Source organism: Bos javanicus, chromosome 21 (genome assembly GCF_032452875.1).
Source record: "Bos javanicus breed banteng chromosome 21, ARS-OSU_banteng_1.0, whole genome shotgun sequence".
Classification (NCBI taxonomy): Eukaryota; Metazoa; Chordata; class Mammalia; order Artiodactyla; family Bovidae; genus Bos; species Bos javanicus.
Window position 1 is genome coordinate 20,022,584 of NC_083888.1, and position 18,929 is coordinate 20,041,512.

At 53.5% G+C, this 18,929-nt stretch overlaps 1 protein-coding gene across 1 annotated transcript; it reads right to left on the reverse strand.

Moving 5' to 3' along the window:
- Positions 1-627: 627 nt before the first annotated feature.
- HAPLN3 (hyaluronan and proteoglycan link protein 3) lies at positions 628-17,552 on the reverse strand. Its single transcript, XM_061394407.1, has 5 exons — positions 15,244-17,552; positions 9,758-9,938; positions 5,702-6,070; positions 2,246-2,548; positions 628-1,599 (listed from the first exon to the last, which is right to left on the reverse strand). The coding sequence occupies exons 2-5, from the start codon at positions 9,879-9,881 to the stop codon at positions 1,313-1,315; spliced, it is 1,083 nt and encodes a 360-aa protein (XP_061250391.1). The 5' UTR covers positions 9,882-9,938; positions 15,244-17,552; the 3' UTR covers positions 628-1,312.
- Between the last annotated feature and the right edge of the window lie 1,377 nt (positions 17,553-18,929).

Sequence of the window (18,929 nt, forward strand, 5' to 3'; positions counted from 1 at the left end):
GCTGGTGGTGCCGGCCACACTTGGAGAAGCACCTTGCTAAAGGATCAACTGTGGGTGGCAGAGGTATGCCTGTGCAGAAGCAGGAGATCTTGAGGCTGACATGGGGGTGGGGACCAGGGTGAGGAATAGCCTCCTCCAGCCTCCCACTCTTATGCTGGATCCACACAGACACACAGCCCGGAGTGGGATGATGGGAGAACACGCCAGGGCCTCCAGCCGCTAGGTCAGTCCCTGAGGCAGGATATACACAGGCAGGCCAGGCAAGACCAAGGCAGCCTGAAGGTGCAGCCCATGGTGTTCCCTGCCCACGCCAGTGGACAGACCCAGGCGACCTCTTCAGTCTAGGACAGAACCGTCCCCCATGCAGAGAGCTGGACCCTAAGACTGAATGAGATAAAGACTGAGACACAGAGACTTCCCTCGTGGTTCAGTGGCTAAGACTCCACACTCCCATTGCAGGGAGCCTGGGTTTGATCCCTGGTCAAGGAACTAGATCCCACATGACCAACTAAAGGTTTGCCTGTTGCAATGCAGATCGAAAATCCCGCATGTCACAACTAAGACCTGGTGCAGCCAGATAAGTAAAGAAGCAAATGTTAAAAAAAAAAGCATGACACAGAGGAGGGCTCAGGATGGAGGGAGGGGTCACAGCACCATTTATTGTCCAAAATAGTACACAGACCTGAGGGCCACTCGCCAAACAGAGAAAAATGAGAACAAAACACAGACTCTTTGGAGCCAAGAGAGAAGGAAAACATGGGGCGGGATCTCTCTCCCTACCCTGGGACATCACGTGGAAGCCCAGGGACCCACCTCCTGCCCAGGCTCCTCCGCCATGCTGACACGGGCCAGCTGCTCCCCAAAGAAGTACAAGGGGCAGGAGACCACCAGGCCCGAACCCCAGCTCCAGAGCCACCTGGCTGCCCCCTCGTCCCCAGGCAGAGGCGGAGGACGGGTCGCAGCCCTGGCTCCTCGTGCCACTGCCACTGCCGGCTCTGGGAACAGCCTCCCCAGGGCTGGGAGAGGGGATGGACTCCGCGATGGCAGAGAGCGCTCATGAGCCCAAGGACTTCAAACGTCCCAGAGGAGAGAGGCAGGAGGATTCAGGGAGGGTGAGAGCCTTGGCAAAGGGACCCGAGTAAAGGGACGATTTGGGATCTGTGGGATTTACCCAAAAAATAATATTTAAAAATAATTTTAAATTGGAAAGTATAAAAACAAGATGAAAATTGCCCCAACCTGCGAGGGAAAACGAACTACTCAATAAATACTGCCCGTGAGGGGAGGGGGCAGAGTACAGAGTGACCTGGAGCTAGCGCGGCCGGTAGCAGTAGACGCCGTACTGGCGGCTGTGTGGGTCGGGGAAGCCAAAGCTTCGGACCCCAGGCTCCAGGGCCCCACAGTTGGAACGTGGGTGAGCCACAGGGTAGCGGGCACTGCCGTCTGCCAGCCAGCCAGCATCGCAGCGGTCCAGGCCACGGAACTTCCAGGCAGCAAACAGCTGGCCCACCTTCGCAATCTGGGCGCCATCTTCCCGGCAGGCCTCCCTTGCCTCTGCCAGCGTCAGCTTCTCAGGGTGCTCCAGGTAGTACACCTGCCCTGTGGGAGCCAGGGCGTGAGGACAGAGAAGGGAGAGGGCAGCCAGAGAGGGCCTGGGGCAAGGCCAGCCCATGCAGACCCCACCACCCAGCCCCCAAAAGACCTGTTAACTCTCTGCACTTAGGGAGCTGCCACACTATGGAGCGTCTGCAGTGGAGACGGTCAGGGGCACCTTCCCAAATCTCAGCCCCTCTCCAAAAGCATCATCCCCCCCAGCCATGGTACCGGGTTCCCCACAATCAGGTCTGTACTCTGTCCCAGCCCTTTCCTAATTTCACTCTAGGTGGGCGCCCCACCTCTGCCGGACCAATCAAGAATCTCTCATCTGCTCAGCCATTTATTGAGCACCTACTAAGTGCCAAACTGGGATATGGCACTGAAACGATGTGTTTTTGTTCATGTATCTTCCCATGAAATGAGCTCCTTTGTGAGGGCAGACTGTGTTTTATCTGTCTATGATGACCCAGCACCTAGTAGGCACTCAGGGAATGTTGGATGATTGACTGAACCGATGATCGGTGTGAAGCAGCAGCATCAAGGCACAGGGCTTCAGCTGGAAGTGCCAACAGGGTGGGCAGAGAGGACTGAAGGCCCCCCCAGAGGCTGCCCTTCCACCCGCAGGCCCGTGCTTGGCCAGTCCACTCACCCCTGAGGGCAACCGTGAAGCAGAACACGTCGTAGCGGTGCAGGCGGCGGTGCCGCGGGCCGTAGCTGCGCACGCCGGGGGCCAGCCCCAGGCCTCCGCAGGGGCGCCGGGCCTGCGTGACGGGGTACTGGACCGAGGCGTCCTGCAGCCAGCCCGCATTGCACCAGTCCAGGCCCTCCTCCCAGGCCCGGAACAGCTGCTCGAAAGAGGCCACCACCGCGTCCTGCTCCTCACAGGCCTGCTGGGCTTCGTGGAAGTTGAACTTGTAGCGCCCTTGGGGGTGCTGGTAAGGAAAGACCACACCTGGGGAGGGCGGAAAAGGGGGCTTGAATGGGTGGGCAGGGCCCAGTGATGGGAGACCCACCTCCACTGAAACAGAGGCTTCCCTCAACACACACACACACACAGTCCCTCAGAAAAGGTCTACAAACTGTCATCTCCTGTCCGCTGCCCAAGTCCAACGCAGAACCAGTATCTGCTTTACATCTCCCTCCCAGAGCTAGACAGGCGCACAGCAGCACTCAGAAAACTACTAACTTGTTAAAGGAATGAGTCAGTCAAATAATATCCCCAATTACAGACCAGGATTAATACCTAACCCACAGGGCTGTTCCAAGAACCCCACTGCTATGGGCGCAGTATGCCTGCCGAGTCACTCAGTTGACTCTTTGTGACCCCACGGGCTGGAGCCCACTGGGCTCCTGTCTATTTTTCCAGGCAAGAATCCTGGAGTGAGCTGCCATTTCCATCTCCAGGGGATCTTCCCAACCCAGGGACTGAACCTTCGTCCTCTACATCTCCTACATTGCAGGAGGATTCTTTACCACTGAGCCACTGAGGAAGCCCATGGTCTCAATTCAGATGTTTAAATCCTAATGCCCAGGAATTCCCCCTTGCGGTCCAGTGGTTAGGAAATGGTGCTTTCACTGCCAGGGCCCAGGATCGATCCCTGGTCAGGGGACTAAGATCCCGCAAGTCGCACAGCGCAGCTAAGTAAATAAATCCTAATGCCCAATATGATGGTATTAGGAGATGGCGCCTTTGGGAGGTAATTAGGTCATGACGGTGGAGTCCTCATGAATGGGGTTAGTACCCTTAAAAAAGACACCCCAGAGAGTTCCCCCCAAGCCCCTTCCACCGTTGTGAGGACATAGAAGTCTGCGCGACCTGGCACCCTGGTCTGGGACTTCCAGCCTCTAGAACTGTGTGAAATGAATCTGTTGTTCAGAGGTCACCAAGGCTGTTTTGTTACTGCAGCCTGAACTAAGCCACCAGTGAGGAGGTGCTGCCACCTACAGGAGACAGGCGTTGCTGGGCTCTGACTCAGTAGCTGAGACCTCATCGTCTGTGTTAACATTAATATGGAAGCTTCAGAGGAGGATGCAAGAAACTTCCCACGTGTGACAGACGACTTTCAGGGGAAGAGGAAAGAAGACAGTGAAAGTGTTAGTGGCTCGGTCATGTCTGACTGTGACCCTATGTATGTAGCCCACCAGGCTCCTCTGTCCATGGGATTCTCTAGGCAAGAATACTGGAGTGGGTTACTATTTCCTTCTCCAGGGGATCTTCCCCACCCAGGTATCGAACCTGGATCTGGATTTGCATTGCAGGCAAATTCTTTACCGTCTGAGCCACCAGGGAAGTCCCAGGGGAAGAGGAGGGATGGGAAAAGGTCTTACTAAAGGAGGCTCGAGATCAGGGAGGTCCCAGGCAGGGGGCTTCCCTTTCTGGTACCACGGTCTGGGAGGTGCCACAGGCTCCCTCAAAATTCCATGTTTGAAATTTTAGTGTAATAAAAAACTTTAAACCCCCTGGGCTCACTCTCTATCAAGTCAGATGAAACCTTAGGGAGAAGGGGTGTCCCTAGGGCCTGGAACTGGTGCTATTCAAAGGCAGGGTCTGGAGTGAGGGCTCCCTGGATTGGGACTGACATATACACACTGTGTGATATATACACTACTATGTATTAAACAGAAAACTAATGAGACCTGCTGTACAGCATGGGGAACTCTACTCAGTGCTCTGTGGTGACCTAGAAGGGAAGGAAATCTAAAACAGAGGGGATACATGAATACGTATGCCTGATTCCCTCTTCTGTGCAGCAAAAAGCAGCATGACGTTGTAAAGACACTATACTCCAATTAAAATTAATAAAAAATAATAAAAAGTGTACCCCAAAAAAAGTGAGGACTCCCTGCTTCTCTAGGCTGCCCCCGTGGTCCCCAGACAACTGGCTCTGACCGGCTCGCACACATCCCACACTATCCCCAACATCAGGGACAAGGAACATGGCCCCTCTGGATCACCATCTAAGCCCCGTGGACTGGGCAGGTGGCTGCTGGTGGCAAGGTCCGCCTCTGATTGACAAGCCCTTGAGCCACATTCTGTCCTCATCTCCTCGAAGGAGGTAAAGGAGGAACTACCCTTATTCTTCATTTTACCTGTGACAGGACTGGAGCTCTGTGGGGAAGGCACCGATCTGGAGTGCCACAGCTGGGATGGGGCAGACATGGAGTCAGATCAGCCTTCCATCTCTGCCCTCCTGGCGGCCTCCCTACCAGGCAGGAGAGGTCGGAGGACACAGCCCCGGCCCAGGGTCAGAGAAGGCAGAAGTCATATGGCGATCACAGCTGGCAGCTTTGGACAGCACTGGCTGTTTTTGCTTTTGTTTTTAATTAGGCAATTTTCTACATAAAAATCCAGAGGTTTCACATATGAATATAGGCTTCTCTTGTCAAATCAGAAAATCTGGCTGCAGGGACTTCCCTGGTGGTCCAAGGGATAAAGAATCCGCCTTCCAATGCAGGAGATGCAGGTTCGATCCCTGATTGGGGAACTAAGATCCCACATGCCTTGGTGCAACTAAGCCCAATTGCTCTAGAGCCCATGCGCCACGACAAAGACCTCTTGCACTGCAACTAAGACCCAATGCAGCCAAATAAGTAAACAGTTGAAAGAAAGAAAGAAAATCGGGCTGCACTGGGCTTGCTTCTGGAGTAGCATCATCAGCTGGGCCTGAGTAGGAGGGCCCAGGAGTGGCCCCCATCCCCACCACTCCAGATCACCCACCCCGGGCTGCCTCATCTGTTTGTGTCACCTGCCAACCCTGTGCAAATCTCAGCTCCAACTCAATGAGCTGTGTCATCAGCTCCTGTCTCCCTCTCTCTGAATAGGACGTGAGCAAGAGGGAGTAGAGAGCAGTGGATTCTGGAGTCTGACTGCCTGGGGTCAAACCCCTACTCGGCCATGTATGAGCTGTGTGACCAAAGTAAGTGACTTGACTTCTCTGTGCCTCAGTTTTCTCATCCACACGTTGCAGGTGAGAATAACAGGAGCTTCCTCATGGCATTGTTCTGAGGACTGGATGTTTTACCTGCCAGAAGCACAGTGGTCTAGATGCTTTCTCAGGGCCTTCTCCCCACAGCCCCCAGGACCCAGCCACCATCAGGGTCTCACCCCGAAGCTCCAGCTCCACGAGGCCGCTCTCATCCTCCAGCCCATCAATGACCTCGCAGCGGTAGCGCCCGTAGTCCTCCAGCCGCAGGTCCCGGATCTCCAGAGACACTTCCCGCGCTCTGTCCTGCCGCAGGCGCACCCGGCCTCGGTAATCCCCAAAGGTGCGCTGCCTCAGCCCAATGGCCACCAGCACGTCCTGCTCCGGGACCCCGTTCTCCGACAGCTTCCACCATTTGATGCGCACGGGCCGCGGAGAGGCCAGGGCCGGCTCGTAGTGGTAGCGGCAGGGCAGGGTCACGTTGGCCCCTCGGTGGGAGAACAGGGTCTCCTCGGGCGTCTCTACCACTAGCTTCACTCCATTGAAGATGCCTGAGGGGAGAGGCGGGGTGCAGATGGGGACCTCTGGCAGCATGTCGATAGTCCTGCAGGGGCCACCCCTCCCTCACCCTCACCCTCGGTCCTAGATTGCACCGCCCCTGTACCCACACACTCTGCAATGTGACTTCACAACTCCTTCCTTCAGGAGGTGACCTATGAACCACCCCCAGTCCCTGAAATCCTCGCTGGCCCTGCCACTTGCTTTGACCAAATGAACGCGGAGGAAGTGAGTGTTCTGAGGTGTTTGTTCAGAGCCAAGGCTCCAGGGGGTCCTGCTGAGGCCTCTCTCTCTGGGAACCTTGCCAACCACCATCAGAACAAGGCCTGGGCGCCCCTGCGGGGTGAGAACACGCAGAGAGCAGAGACAAGCCCTCCAGCTGAGGCCATCCTAGACCCACCAGCCCCCAGCTGACCTGCCCGCCCACCGCAGGCACAATCAAGGGAGCACAGCCAAGACAGAAGAGACAGAGCCCAGCCCAAAACGCTGGCCCATGAAACCATGAGCAAAGTACACGGCTGTTGTCTTAAACCACTAGGCTTGTTGGGCAGAAGATGCGAACTGGTGGACTTCACTGATGGTCCATGGATGGCAGATGAGAAGTTGCTATGTAGCACAGGGAGGCTATCTCTGGTGCTCTGTGAGAACCTGGAGGGATGGGATGCGGAGAGGGGAGGGAGGCTAGAGACAGAAGGGGTGTGTATAATTATGGCTGATTTGTGTTGTATAGCAGAAACCATGGAGAAGGCAATGGCACCCCACTCCAGCACTCTTGCCTGGAAAATCCCATGGACGGAGGAGCCTGGTGGGCTGCAGTCCATGGGACTGAGTGACTTCACTTTCACTTTTCACTTTCATGCACTGGAGAAGGAAATGGCAACCCACTCCAGTGTTCTTGCCTGGAGAATCCCAGGGACCGGAGAGCCTGGTGGGCTTCCATCTCTGGGGTCGCACAGAGTCAGACACGACTGAAGTGACTTAGCAGCAGCAGCAGTAGCAGCAATATAACACTGTAAAAATGTTTTGTTGTTATTGAGTTGCTCAGTCATGTCCAACTCTTCATGACCCCATGAAAGCAGCACACCAGACTTCCCTGTCCTGTTCACTTTTTAAATATATTTAAAATTTTTTAATGGGGGGAAGAAAGAATCCACCCTTTCACTGCGGTGGCAGTGGGGGGAGGTGGGTTTGATCCATGGTCGGGGAACTAAGATGCCACATGGTTCAGCTAAAAAAAAAAGAAAAGCAAAAGGCAAATTGGTGTAGCTGGCAGCAAGAGCACCTCAGATGGGAGTGTGGGGGGACTCAGATCATCTGAGTCTCCTTCTCTAACACACTGGTCCCAAGAGACCACAGCCTGCCCTTCACTCTGTCCAGCCGTCCACCACGACTCTTCCCAAACACCTAGAGACACAGGTGAGATGAGGCCAGGGCTTAGAGAGGAGACTGCAGTCAGGCTCAGGGGGACAAATAAACTCCGAGCCTAACATGCTCCATAAGAACCAGATTTTTGGGCTAAGGCTGGCCCATCTCTCACTTGAGTCTTCCTATTGGGGCCTCATGGTCTCATGGCCTTAGGTCTGGACTTGAGACCTTAGAGGTACATAGAGAAGGGGAAGGGGTAACCTCAGGAGTAAGCAAGGGATAGACAGGGAGGCTCCTTGCAGAGAATCTCATGCTGAAAAACAGCCATACCTAACGACTTGCCTGTGTCCAAGTTTCTATGAGGCTCATATGACCTAACAAATGATGCAGAGTAGGTGCATAAAGCTGCTGATAAAAAGTCACCTGGCTTTTCCAGTAACTGGCCTGAAGTGACCTCTAAAAATGGTTTGCTATTCACTTGACCCAGAAAACTGCACAAAATCAAGAGGTTCAAATTTTCATGTTCACTTTAAGAACACTGCTTCCCTGGTGGCTCAGCTGGTAAAGAATCTGCCTGCAATGCAGGAGACCCCAGTTCAATTCCTGGGTTGGGAAGATCCCCTGGAGAAGGGATAGGCTACCCACTCCAGTATTCTTGGGCTTCCCTTGTGGCTCAGCTGGTAAAGAATCCGCCCACATGCGGGAGACCTGGGTTCGATCCCTGAGTTGGGAAGAACCCCTGGAGAAGGGAAAGGCTACCCACTGCAGTATTCTGGCTTGGAGAATTCCATGGACTGTATAGTCCATGGGGTCACAAAAGTTGGTCGGACACAACTAAGTGACTTTCACTTTCTTTTAAGAACACTCATGAAACCACCCAGGCCATGAAGGGTACGCATATCGGGAAAGCCACCCAGTATCTGAAAGATGTCACTTTAAACATATCGTGAGCCATTCCGTCATTACAATGGTGTTGATAGGTGTTCCCAGGCCAAACAGTGGGGCTGGATGCAGGGTCAGTGGCCCAAGAAGAGTGCTGAATTTTTATTGCACATGCTCAGAAATGCAGAGTGATTCCAGACTTCAGAGCTTAGATGGAGATTTTCCGGTCGTCAAGCACGTCCAGGTGAACAAAGCCTCTAAAGATGAGGGACAGGACTTACAGAGCTCAGGGTTGGATCAACCCATACCTAAGCTCCCCTGACACATGTAGATGATCCTTACTGAAAAAGGTCAGATTATTCCTAAACCAGAAGAGAAGGCTGCACAGAAGAAAAAGATATCCCCAAAGCAAAAAAAACAATAATTTATGGCCCTGGGACTTCCCTGGTGGTCCGTGGCTAAGACTTCACACTCCCAGTGCAGGGGGCCTGGGTTCCATCCCTGGTCAGGGAACTAGATCCCACATACCTTAACTAAAGATCCCAAAGTGTCACAACTAAGACTCAGCACAGCCAAATAAACAAATAAATATTTAAAAAGAAACTTACGCCCCGGGGAAGAAATGCCGCAAAAAAAAAATAAACGCAAATGAAAGTTTTTTAAAAAGTCACCTTGGGGAGGGAGGAGGGAGGAGGGTTCAGGATGGGGAACACATGTATACCTGTGGCGGATTCATTTCGATGTTTGGCAAAACCAATACAATATTGTAAAGTTTAAAAATAAAATAAAATTAAAAAAAAAAAAGTCACCTGCCCAAAGCTGCATAGCTAGTAAGTGGCAAAATGGAGAGTCAAACACATCTCCCTAACTCCAAACCCCTTTTCCACTGGGAAGACCTGGGGAAGTCACATTTAAGTGGAATTTTGCAAAACTGGCAGGACTTTGGGGAAAGTATAAAAAGCAAAATTGACCGTGCTACAGTGCATTCAGCTCCACACCCATGGGCTGTTGGTTTAGTTGCTCAGTCATGTCTGACTCTTGCAATCCCATGGGCTGTAGCCTACCAGGCTCCTCTTTCCGTGGGATTCTCCAGGCTGGAATGCTGGAGTGGGTTGCCATTTCCTCCTCCAGGGGATCTTCCCAACCCAGGGATCAAACCTGGGTCTCCCGCATTGCGGGCAGATTCTTTACTGACTGAGCCAGCAAGGAAGCCCTCCATATCTGAGGGGCCAGTAGACATGGAGTAACAGAACCACCCTTCTGCTCATCTTAGCGAGAAGGCTGGACCACTGCACTGGCCCAGATGGGAGCAGGGCTGCTGGCTTCACACCCTGAGCCCCCACCCAACTCGGAACTTGCAGGGGCCAGGACAGGCCTTCGTCACCTAGCCGAACCAAGAGCCGAGTTAAGAGCAGAGCCAAGAGGCCACCCACCTTCACTGTAGCCGTTGCCCAGGTTCCGGCCGTTGGGACGGTTGGAGTAGTAGAAGCCGTTGTAGAAAGGCAGGCCGGAGACACAGCACAGCAGGAGCAGCAGGATCGGGAGCCGCAGGCCCATGGCGTCACACACCGGGCAGCGCCAGGGTGTCCAGACAAGGCTGGGGCCCGGGGCAAACTGGGAGGAGGAAAACAAGCCAGTGAGAGAAGTCTGCAGCGGGGCCCAGGGACCAACTTACTCATTCGTTCAATTAACAGGAATTTAGCAGCTTCCTTTGTGGTTCAGTGGTAAAGAATCTGCCTATCAAGCAGGAGACAAGGGTTCGATCCCTGGGTCTGGAAGATCCCCTGGAGTTTGTGTGTGTGTGTGTGTGTGTGTGTGTGTGTGTGTGTGGCTCAGATGCTAAAGAATCTTCCTGCAATGCAGGAGACTGGAGTTCAGTCCCTGGGTTGAAAGATCCCTTGGAGAAGGGAACAGCAACCCACTCCTGTATTCTTGCCTGTAGAATTCCACGGACAGAGAAGCCTGGCAGGCTGCAGTCAATGGGGTTGCAGAGTTGGTCACGACTGAAAGACTTTCACTTTCCAACCTTTTTGGCACCAGGGACCTGTTTCAAGGAAGACAATGTTTTCATGGACTAGGGCAGGGTGGTGGTCGGGGTGGTGATGGTTTCAGAATGATTCAAGCACACTACGTTTATTGTGTACTTTATTTTTATTATTATTACATCAGCTCCATCTCGGATGACCAGGCATTAGATCCTGGAGGTTGGGGACCCCTGTGATAGAGCAGCTTCGGCACGCTAGGCACCGTTCTCGCGGCCGGACAACAGCGGTGATGAGCAAGATGAGGTCCCTGCTCTCAGAGGACTGCACTCTGCAGGCAAGATGGGCAACAGGCAAGCCGACAAATCCTAAGCAGGAATTTATTGCTGTCATTTTTTTAGTCCCTAAGTCGTGTCAGACTCTTTTGTGACCCCATGTACCGTAGCCTCCTTTCTCCATGGGATTCTCCAGGCAAGAATACTGGAGTTGATTTCCATGCCTTCCTCCAGGGGATCTTCCTGGATCAGGGATCAAACCCGTGTCTTCTGCATTGGCAGGCAGATTCTTTACCACTGAGCCACCAGGGAAGCCCAAGCAGGAATTAGGAGGCAGTGAAAAGACTGTAGAAAAAATTAAGCAGGACCATATGACAGTATCACCATTTTCAAACTGCAAAGTTGAATTGGAAAAGTTGTGAGCAGCATTTTAAAATAACATTGAAGAGACCAGACTAGACTAGAAAATATCAGGTGCATTCATGGCTAGTGAGGATGAGTCCTGCACTGCAAAGCTTTTGTTTCAGTCCAGAAACGACTGTGGAGGTAGAGGTTAAAAAAATTTTTTTTTTATGCCATGCTAGAATACTTCTGGGGAGCTCTTACAGTTTAAGTGGACACTCAAATATAATAGGCAGCTGGCCCAAGGGCTATAGATTGTGGATTCAATTTTCTTTGCATTGCATCAAAATATTATGTCTTGATTATTGAGATTTTTGGCATGCATACTCCCCTCCCTCCAATTTTCACATGAGGGGACTTCCCTGGTGGTCCAGTGGTTAAGACTTTACCTTCCAATGTAGGGGGTGTGGGTTTGATCCCTGGTTGGGAAGCTGGGATCCCACATGTCTGGTAGTCAAGAAAACCAAGACATAAAATAGAAGCAGTGTTGTAACAAATTCAGTAGAGACTTTAAAAATGGTTCACATTGAAAAAAAAAAAATTGTACATGAGCCTCGTGCCCCACATACCTCCCCCTCATTCCTGCCCTGCTTGTCTGTTTACTGAAATTGCCGTGTGTGTACTCAGTTACTTCAATTGGGTCCAAATCTTTGCAACCCCATGGACTGTGGTCTATTGGGTTCCTCTATCCGTGGGATTCTCCAGACAATAATATTGGAGTGGGTTGCCATTTCCTTCTCCAAGGGATCTTCCCAGCCCAGGGGTCAAGCCCACCATCTCCCGTGGCTCCTGCATTGGCAGGTAGTTTCTTTACCCCTGAGCCGTCATTAGAGAGTCTTTATTGGAAACATCCAGGGTGAATTCTGCTTTCTGCTAAGGCTCTGGCTGAAACTTGGGAGAGGAGGACAGAAGGACCAGTGTCTAGATGCCCTTGGGTGTCAGACTCAGCAGCCTGTCCTTTGTCCCCAAGGCCCTGGGTGCTAGTAGTGGCTTTAGGCAGAGGAGCCACAGGATCAGACCTACATGTTAAAAACATCCCTCCAGCACCTGAATGGAAATCGGACTCTGGGGCAGCGATACCAGAGTTGACAGCAGGCATTTGGAAGTATGAGTATGATCATCAGGCAGCAACGTGGAAAGTGCACAGGGTATAATTTAGGGTAGACAAAGCAGAACACAGACTTGCCACTCTGCTATGATTGTGTGTGACCCTAAGAATGCCTGTGTACAGGAACTAGAAGGGGAGGGATACAGCAAAACCAGAGAAAGGGAGAGGAAGGGAGGGGAAAGAAGAAAAGCATTGGCCTGTAAGAGTGGTGGAACATGGAGGAAACATTCTTGTTTTCAGAACAGTTAGGCGCTCTTACTGGAGAAGAAGCAATGATGTGAAGGAAGTTGATGGGAGGGAGCCCCAAAGCCCAGGGAGGGGCTCTTTGCAGGGAACCCAAAGCCCAGACTTGCCCTGTGTGCTGTGCATGACAGGAGGACGCTGTGAGCCCCGCTCCTGTCCAAGACAAATCCCCAGGTGACATCCACAGAGCCTCTTGGTGACTTGGATCTAAGCAGCCTAAGCACAAACAGGAGCTTCCCAGGTGGCTCAGTGATAAAGAATTCACCTGCCAATACAGGAGATGCCAGAGACACAGGTGTGATCCCTGGGTCTAGAGGGTCTAGAAGATCCCCTGGAGGAGGGCATGGCAACCCACTCCAGTATTCTTGCCTGGGAAATCCGGTGGACAGAGGAGCCTGGTAGGCTACAGTCCATAGGGTCGCAAAAGAGTCAGACAGGACTGAACAACTCAACAGCTCAAAACACATGCAACTTTGTAACCAGAGCACTAACAGAAACAAGAGCAATCCTGAAAAAAAAAAAAAAAAAAACCAGCATGTCAATCTGCAGTTTGCAGCTTTCACCCACCACTGGATAAACGCTTCTTCCTTCAGGATGTGGGTTCTTCGGGGCATTGGATTCCAAAAGATACCAGGTTTACCAAAATTAAAAGTCTGACCCAGGGTAGAGTCATCTTCTTAAATGTTTTGTTTTGTTTTTTAACACAGAGGAAATGTCTTTGCAACTTCTTCAGCTGTTTCCCACTTTTTTTTGGCTGTGCTGGGTCTCTTTCCATTGGGCAGGCTTTTCTCTACTTGCGGCACACAGGAGCTTCTCTAGTTGCAGTGGGTGGGCTCACTAGTTGTGATGCACAGGCTTCTCTAGTTGTGGGCTCTCTAGTGGCTGCTCACAGGCTTAGTTGCCCTGAGGTAGTGCTAGTCACTCAGTCATGTCCAACTCTTTGTGACCCCATGGACTGCAGCCCACCAGGCTCCTCTGTCCATGGAATTTCCCAGGCAAGAATTTGAAGTGGGTTGACATTTCCTTCTCCAGGGGATCTTCCGGACCAAAGGGTCAACCCGAAGGGTCAATCTGAGCAGTATTCTGGCCAGGAGAATTCCATGGCCCTGAGGTATGTGGGATGTAATTCCCCGGCCAGGGATCGAACGTGCGTCCTCTGCATTGGAAGGTGGATTCTTAATCACTGGATCACCAGGGAAGTCCCTGGTTTCTATTTTTATCAGTAGAACTTTAAACTGAGTTCTGTTCAGCAGCTAAACCAGCAGTACAGTGCTCCTCCTTCACCAAATCTCTCGCGTCCTTCAGATGGGATGGCAAGAGTTTGGATACTGAGAGTTTGGGGAATCTGGACAGGGAGGGATGCTGTGTTATTCATATCTATTTGGTTCTTGAGTGCTGACAGTGAATAGCAAGCATTCAAATAGTGAGGGACATCAATAAGAAAGGCACTTTCTGCAGGACTGACAGCATTTATCTTAAGGAATTCACACATTGCTGAGGTTTGCTCTTTAATGGTGAAGAACTCTTTGTTTTGGTCACTTTAATACATTAGTGAGCTGGAAAAAAAAAAAATCACCACCAGACCATGTCATACCGACGTTGCTCCCCCAGGGTTCTTACCAGTCATGCATGAAGTAATTCAAGGTTCAGAAACTAAGCCCTGAGCCAAAACAGCTCTTAGTTTCTGGTCTGGGTTTTTCCCCTAGCTCACTAATGAATTGGAATGACCGAAACAAGATGTGTGGATTCCCTGATTTCTGACGACCCATCCTTTGCTTTTCCCAGCCACCACTTGGCTTAGGACCCCTCTGCACATCAGAATAAGCTGAACCCTGACTTGTTAGGAAGATGAGCTACAGCCGGTACCCCGACTGCACCACCGGGCAGCACACGTCTCCCTGACACCAGCAGAGGGCAACCTTGCCCTCCAGGTCTCCATCAGCCTGCTCCCGGAGAGGAATTTGACTTCGGTGCCCCAAGCCCTTTGAAACCTGCGGTTCCCGGAAAGTAGAAGTCCGGAGGTGTTTCCTACCAGCATTCCCAGCCCGCTGGCCCGTGCAGGGCTGTGGGAGAGGGGCCAGGGCGCCTCTCGGTCACCTCCTCCTGGGGCAGAGGACAAAAGGCCCTCCGGAGGTCAGCGCTGGGCGTCAAGGTCCAGACCGGGTCACAGGCTGCTGAAGGCCACCCAGCGAGTTGGTGACAGAGCTGGGTCCAAGTGTCCGGCGCTGTTTTTTGTTTTTTCTTTCCGGGCTACTCAGGAGCCCTAAATTCCTCCCTACAGGATCCCATCTCCCACCCAGGACTTTACTCTCCGCGCGCTCTGGCTGTTCCCTAAGTTAGAAACCCCACTGAAACCAGGCCTGAAACCCACGAGCATCCATTGCGTTTGCCCTGAGAGGGCCAAAGCAGGCCGGCAGAGGACCACCCGCCCGCTGCCTCAGGAGGTGTCCCCAGCCCCTCGCAGTGTTCCCGACACCCTCCCCCGCTCCCACCCCCAACAGAGGAGCATCCAACCGATGCCCCAGGGCAGAACCCGGCGCCTGCGGCGCTGTGCTGGAGGTTGCGGGATAAGTTGAGAAAAGACCCGGTGGGAGAGAGGAGACCCGGGAGGTGGTCTCGGAGGCCACTGGTTTCCCTCTGAATTGGCCTCCTCGCCGACCACGGTCTATGCACAAGGGTCCCACGCAAGCCAGCCCACGCCGCGCGCTGCTCTGAACCCGCGGGCGCCCGCGGCGCCCCCGACCGGCGGCGGCGATCACAACCCAACTTGGCCCCGGCCCCACGGGGCCCGGCTCACTCCTCCTGCCCGCTTTCCCCAACCCCCCGGGAAGCGTGGGGCTGAGAAAGCGGGAAGAGAGGAATTGGTCCATAGGGCGCCCCAGGAGCCCGGCCACCCCTGAGCTACGTACCGTCCCCAGGCGGCTCCTCGACGGCTCGAGCGCTCCGGGCTGCGGGGCTGATCCGGTCGGAGGAAGCAGGCGGACTCGGGGATCTTGAATGGCCAGAAGGGAAGCGGCTGCGGACGAACCCCCGCGCTCCCGCCGGGCCAGCCCCTTAAAGGAACACACGCCCCTTTCCCTCCCTTGGGCTGGGCCCAAACGGAGGAGGTGCGACAGATTTGGGCGGCCTCCAGACTTGCCTGGAGACCACCCCTAATCGGCTGGAGACCACCCCAACCTGCGGAGCATCTGGCAGGCCGCGCGCTGAAGGGAGTGCTCAGGAGTTGAGGCTGTCATATTCAGGGGCGTGGAAGAGGAGCGTTCGCAGAGAGAGGGTCATTAGAACGTACCGGTTTACCAAAAGTAAAGGGACTAAGCAAGGGGAAGCCCCCCTCACCCTACCTCCACACTGCGGGTGAGCTATGGTGAGGGAGGGGTGACCGCTCTCATCTGCCTTTCGCCCAGAGAAGGCAAAGGGGCGCTGACATCCCTCCTGCCCTAGAGTTTGACCGTCAGGAAATCTACTGCCGGCTAACTCAGCATCAGGGACAACTCAGCATCAGGGACGGGGAGGCTGCCCCTAGTAGGTGGGACTAGAGTGAGTAGTCTTGGGGGTGGGAAGGGGGAACACAGGATGGGCAGATGGTGCTCCTGCAGCCTGCAGGGGCGGTCAGGCTTCTGCCTGGTCCTCCAACTGGGGTGACTCGGCTTTAGACTCCTGACCTGTCAGCACAGCTATCAGGCAGCCACCTCCCAGGACGCCTGTTTGGACTGGGTGTTTAATTTTCCCTCCAGGCCAACAGGAGGCCTGGCCTGGAAGCCCCATTGGTTCCTCAGCAGCCAAGCCTAAGGAGATCTTTCCGCCTTGGCCAAGTGGTCACTGAACCCGGAACCTCTTCCTAAATACACCCTGACAGTATGTGTGTGTGTGTGATTTGCCAGGAGCATCTCAGAGCACAAAGAGCTGCTGTAGTAGTGTGTGTGTGCTTAGTCGTGTCCAACTCCTGTGACCCCATGGACTGTAGCCGGCCAGGCTCCTCTGTCCATGGGATTCTGCAGGCAAGAATACTGGAGTGGGTAGCCATTCCCTTCTCCACGGTGGACTAAATTGCACCCAAGGTGAATGCCGGCCTGATGGGCAAAAGGGAACCAGTGCAGTTTCCTCTCCCCAAGGGAGAGCTGTCAGAAGACTAGGTGCAGAATGGATGGGATGGGGAAATGAGTAGGATGCAAGTTACAATTAGGAAACCCTTGCAAGCTCTGGTGACAATGATCCAAGTTTCTGAGGCCCCTGATGAGCCAGGCTTTGCATCAGTGCTTATGTACATTCTCTCCATCCAACCCAAGGCCATGGAGTTGGTCCTCTTATTTCCGCTTTACAGATAGGAAATGAGGCTTAGAGGGATTTAAGTAAATTGCCCAAGATCACTCAGAGCCAGGATTTGAACCCAGATTCTCCAACTTGGAGGCTTCCCTGGTAGTTCAGATGGTAAAGAATCCGCCTGCAATGCAGGTGACCCAGGTTCGAGCCCCATGTCCGGAAGATCCCCTGGAGAAGGAAATGGCAACCCACTCCAGTATTCTTGCCTGGGAAATCCCATGGACAGAGGAGCCTGGTAGGCTACAGTCCATGGGGTCACAAAGCATCAGACACGACTGAGTGACTAACGCTTTCACTGTTCTCCAACTTGAGGCCTTGTGCTCCTAATCACTCCACTATATTTAAACCAGGAATGAAAAGGTGTCTCGACTCCTGGGAGACGCAGGTCAACAGGTCCCAGTGCTGACAGCCACACACGTAGGGAGAGGGATGGATGGACGTCAGGGAAGATCAGTTTTGTTACAGCAAAGCAAGTTTAACATCCTGGCCAGTGGCAGGGATGGCCAGTAGGTAAAATCTCAGAGGTGGCTCTCAGGACTGCGGTCAGGAATAAAAAACATAATTGGTAGAGGTGATGGTGAAAGCTCTGGAAGTGGAGGGGGCTGCCCAGGAAGAGAAGTCAAGGACAGAAGGGGTCAGGAAGGAAGGGACCCTTATCTAGGGTCCCGGGGGTACTTTCAGAAGGCTATGGGCCAACACATCCAAAGCTGCAAAGATGAGCGAAATAAGGGACTGAGAAGTGGCTTAGGCAATTCCAGAGTCACCTTGGGTCTCCTAGGCCAGGTGGAGGTTCGTGACTACTGCCCACCAGTCCACCTGGCCAGCCATCCAGTGAAACTGGCCAGCAAGAAATATCCAATGCCACAGAGGGACAAGTTGACAGACTGGAGTGAAGCTCAGTTTCCCCTTCTGCAAGTGGGACTTCTGGGACTTACTGCAAGTGGAACTTACTGGGGGAACGGAACCATCTCAGAGCAGAGATGCAAGGTGGAAAAGATGCTCAGTCCCCAGGAGAGGCCTGAACAAGTTTGGTGGTAAAATGTGCTCCTAGGAGGGAGTCCTAAAGTCAGTAACGACCCAGAAAGACTCCATACCCAGACCATGCAGCTCCACAGAGGAGAGCTCTGAAATGGGAAGGAACCCCAGCCCCCAAGGATGGGGAACCCCACCCTCCCAGTTCATTCAGAGACCACAGTCTGCGCCTTTTATTTTGTCCCTGCCCAGCCAAGAAGCCCAGCCAAGAAGCTCTAGGGGAGGAGCCACTTCTAGACTAATTTCCCTGATGATGTTCCAACAAAACCACACCCTCCCTTTGGCAGCCACATGGCCAGATCTGCAGCCCAGACGCTGCCTAAATGTGTCAAGGCACACTCCCAAAGTCTGTTCAGGAAAATCCATCTTGGGTCCCAAGACTAAGGGGTGGTCTCATATGCCCCTCTTCCAGGTAGTCAGTCCCTCCTTTATCTGCAGCCCCCCTTCCAGATCACTGGCTTGCAGTGTGCCCCCCTACACAGGAGCCACTTCCTGATGGCCTCCCGCTAAGGGTGGGGAGTGGGAAGAGGGGTACCCCCGGAGTTTCCTCCAAGCCCTGGAGTAAAACTGTCAGTGGCTTCCCAGGACCCAGTGTGCTTGGCCAGCAGCACCTCGCCCCTTTGGCAGAGCCCTGCCACCACCCCCCATCCCACACTGCACCCCATGCTGGGGCCTCCCGTGGCTCTGAAAGCAGCCTAGGTTCACTAAGTTTCTAACAGCTCCTCCAGTCCACCGTTCCAGTGGCAAAGAAAATGGAAACTGCCGAAGGGGAAAACCAGCCGCCTCCGCCTATTTTCCTGGAGCCGGAAAGGAGCAAAGGCAGGCCTGCAGGAAGCCACTGCGCAGGCTCCCAGGGGCCCTCACCTGGCAGCTACTAAGGCCCGGGGCTGCATGGCTCTGAAGCAGAACTAGAGTCCTGACCCCTCCAGTGGGATGCCAGCCCCTGCCCCCAGCAGCCTCCTCCCTCTCTGCAGCCAGGTCAGGTGACACAGAATGCTGGGGCTCAGAGAGGGCTGAAGGCGGGAGTCGCAACCAGCCCAAGTCTAAGCCCATTGAGTGAGTCAAAGTCACTCAGTGGTGTCCAGCTCTTTGCGACCTCATGGGCTATACAGTCCATGGAATTCTCCAGGCCAGAATACTGCAGTGGGTAGCCTTTCCCTTCTCCAGGGGTTCTTCCCAACTCAGGGATCGAACCCAGGTCTCCCGCATGTGGGCGGATTCTTTACCAGCTGAGCCACAAGGG